General features: G+C 48.8%; 1 protein-coding gene across 1 annotated transcript in view; it reads left to right on the top strand.

Moving 5' to 3' along the window:
- Window positions 1-1,232, top strand: part of USP11 (ubiquitin specific peptidase 11) — a 25,350-nt gene that overhangs the window by 19,748 nt on the left and 4,370 nt on the right. The window contains 5 exon segments of the mRNA XM_006903709.1: window positions 338-373; window positions 376-453; window positions 642-730; window positions 825-897; window positions 900-1,038. Of these exon segments, the coding sequence (XP_006903771.1) occupies window positions 338-373; window positions 376-453; window positions 642-730; window positions 825-897; window positions 900-1,038 (415 nt within the window).

Consider the following 1,232-nt stretch of genomic DNA (forward strand, 5'->3'; position numbering starts at 1 on the left):
CAAACAGATTTGTCCTGGAAAGGGTTAAACCGGGTGGCTCCTTGGAGGCAAGGATTCTGAGGCTCCGTCTAACATACTTTGGACATGTTGTGTGGAGAGACCGGTCCTTAGAGAGGGTCATCATGCTTGGGAGGGTAGAGGGACGGCGCAGGAGAGGAAGGCCCTCTATGTGGTGGATTGATTCAGTGACTGGGATAATAGGGACGGGAGTGTCAGAGACAGTGTGATTGGCACAGGACAGAGTGGAGTTTAGGGCTGTCGTACACAGGGTTGCTATGAGTCGCAAGCGACTTGACGGCACATAACAACAACAACAACAACAACAACCACCACCACCTCAGAGACTTGGACCTCTCAGAATTTGTTATCAAACCAAAGAGTCAGATCCAGAGCTGTGCAAGTATGACCTCATCTCAGTTTCAAACCATTATGGAGGCTTGCGTGATGGACACTGTATGTGCCAGGCCACATATTGGCATGGGGTTCCCTGGGTGGGGGTGTGTGTCTCGTTTTTTAGGAGGATGAGGATGTCCCCAATGGGTGAATTACATGTATGAGCCAGTGAGTGTCAAAGTGGGAGGATTAAGAGTGAATCTTAGGGGCATGAAGATAAATGTGGACATCTCTCCTTTTTCTTATAGACACAACATTTGCTTGCAACAAGGACAACAGCCAGTGGCACTATTTTGATGATAACAGTGTCTCACCAGTGACTGATGATGAGATTGAGGTATAATTTCTAAACTCTTTTCTTCCATTCTTGCCTTCTGATGCTGCACCTACCTCCCAATCCACACTGACTCCTGTATTCATTCTCTCTCCAGTCCAAGGCAGTATATGTCCTCTTCTACCAACGCCAAGATGTAGCAAAACTCCTGCAGTCCCAGTCTGGCCTATCTGTACCCCAGCCCTCCCTGCCTGTCATTCCCCATCCAGCTCTGAGTCCATGGCTATAAACAAAAGATCCCTGAGTCCTGTCCTACAGAGAGAAAACATCTTTACAATCCGCACCCCATGCCTCACCCCTATTCTCTTGTTGTTTGTTGTTATGTGCCGTTGAGTCATTTGTGACCCTATTGCGACTCATAGCGACCCTATGTACAAACCCTGCTCTATCCTGTGCCAATCGCATGGCCTCTGACACACCCATCCCGATTACCCCAGTCACTGAATCAATCCACCTCATAGAGGGTCTTCCCCTCCTGCGCTGTCCCTCTCCAAAGACCTTTCTC

This window comes from Elephantulus edwardii, unplaced genomic scaffold, assembly GCF_000299155.1.
Source record: "Elephantulus edwardii isolate Elephantulus edwardi_28Jun2011 unplaced genomic scaffold, EleEdw1.0 scaffold00239, whole genome shotgun sequence".
Classification (NCBI taxonomy): domain Eukaryota; kingdom Metazoa; phylum Chordata; class Mammalia; order Macroscelidea; family Macroscelididae; genus Elephantulus; species Elephantulus edwardii.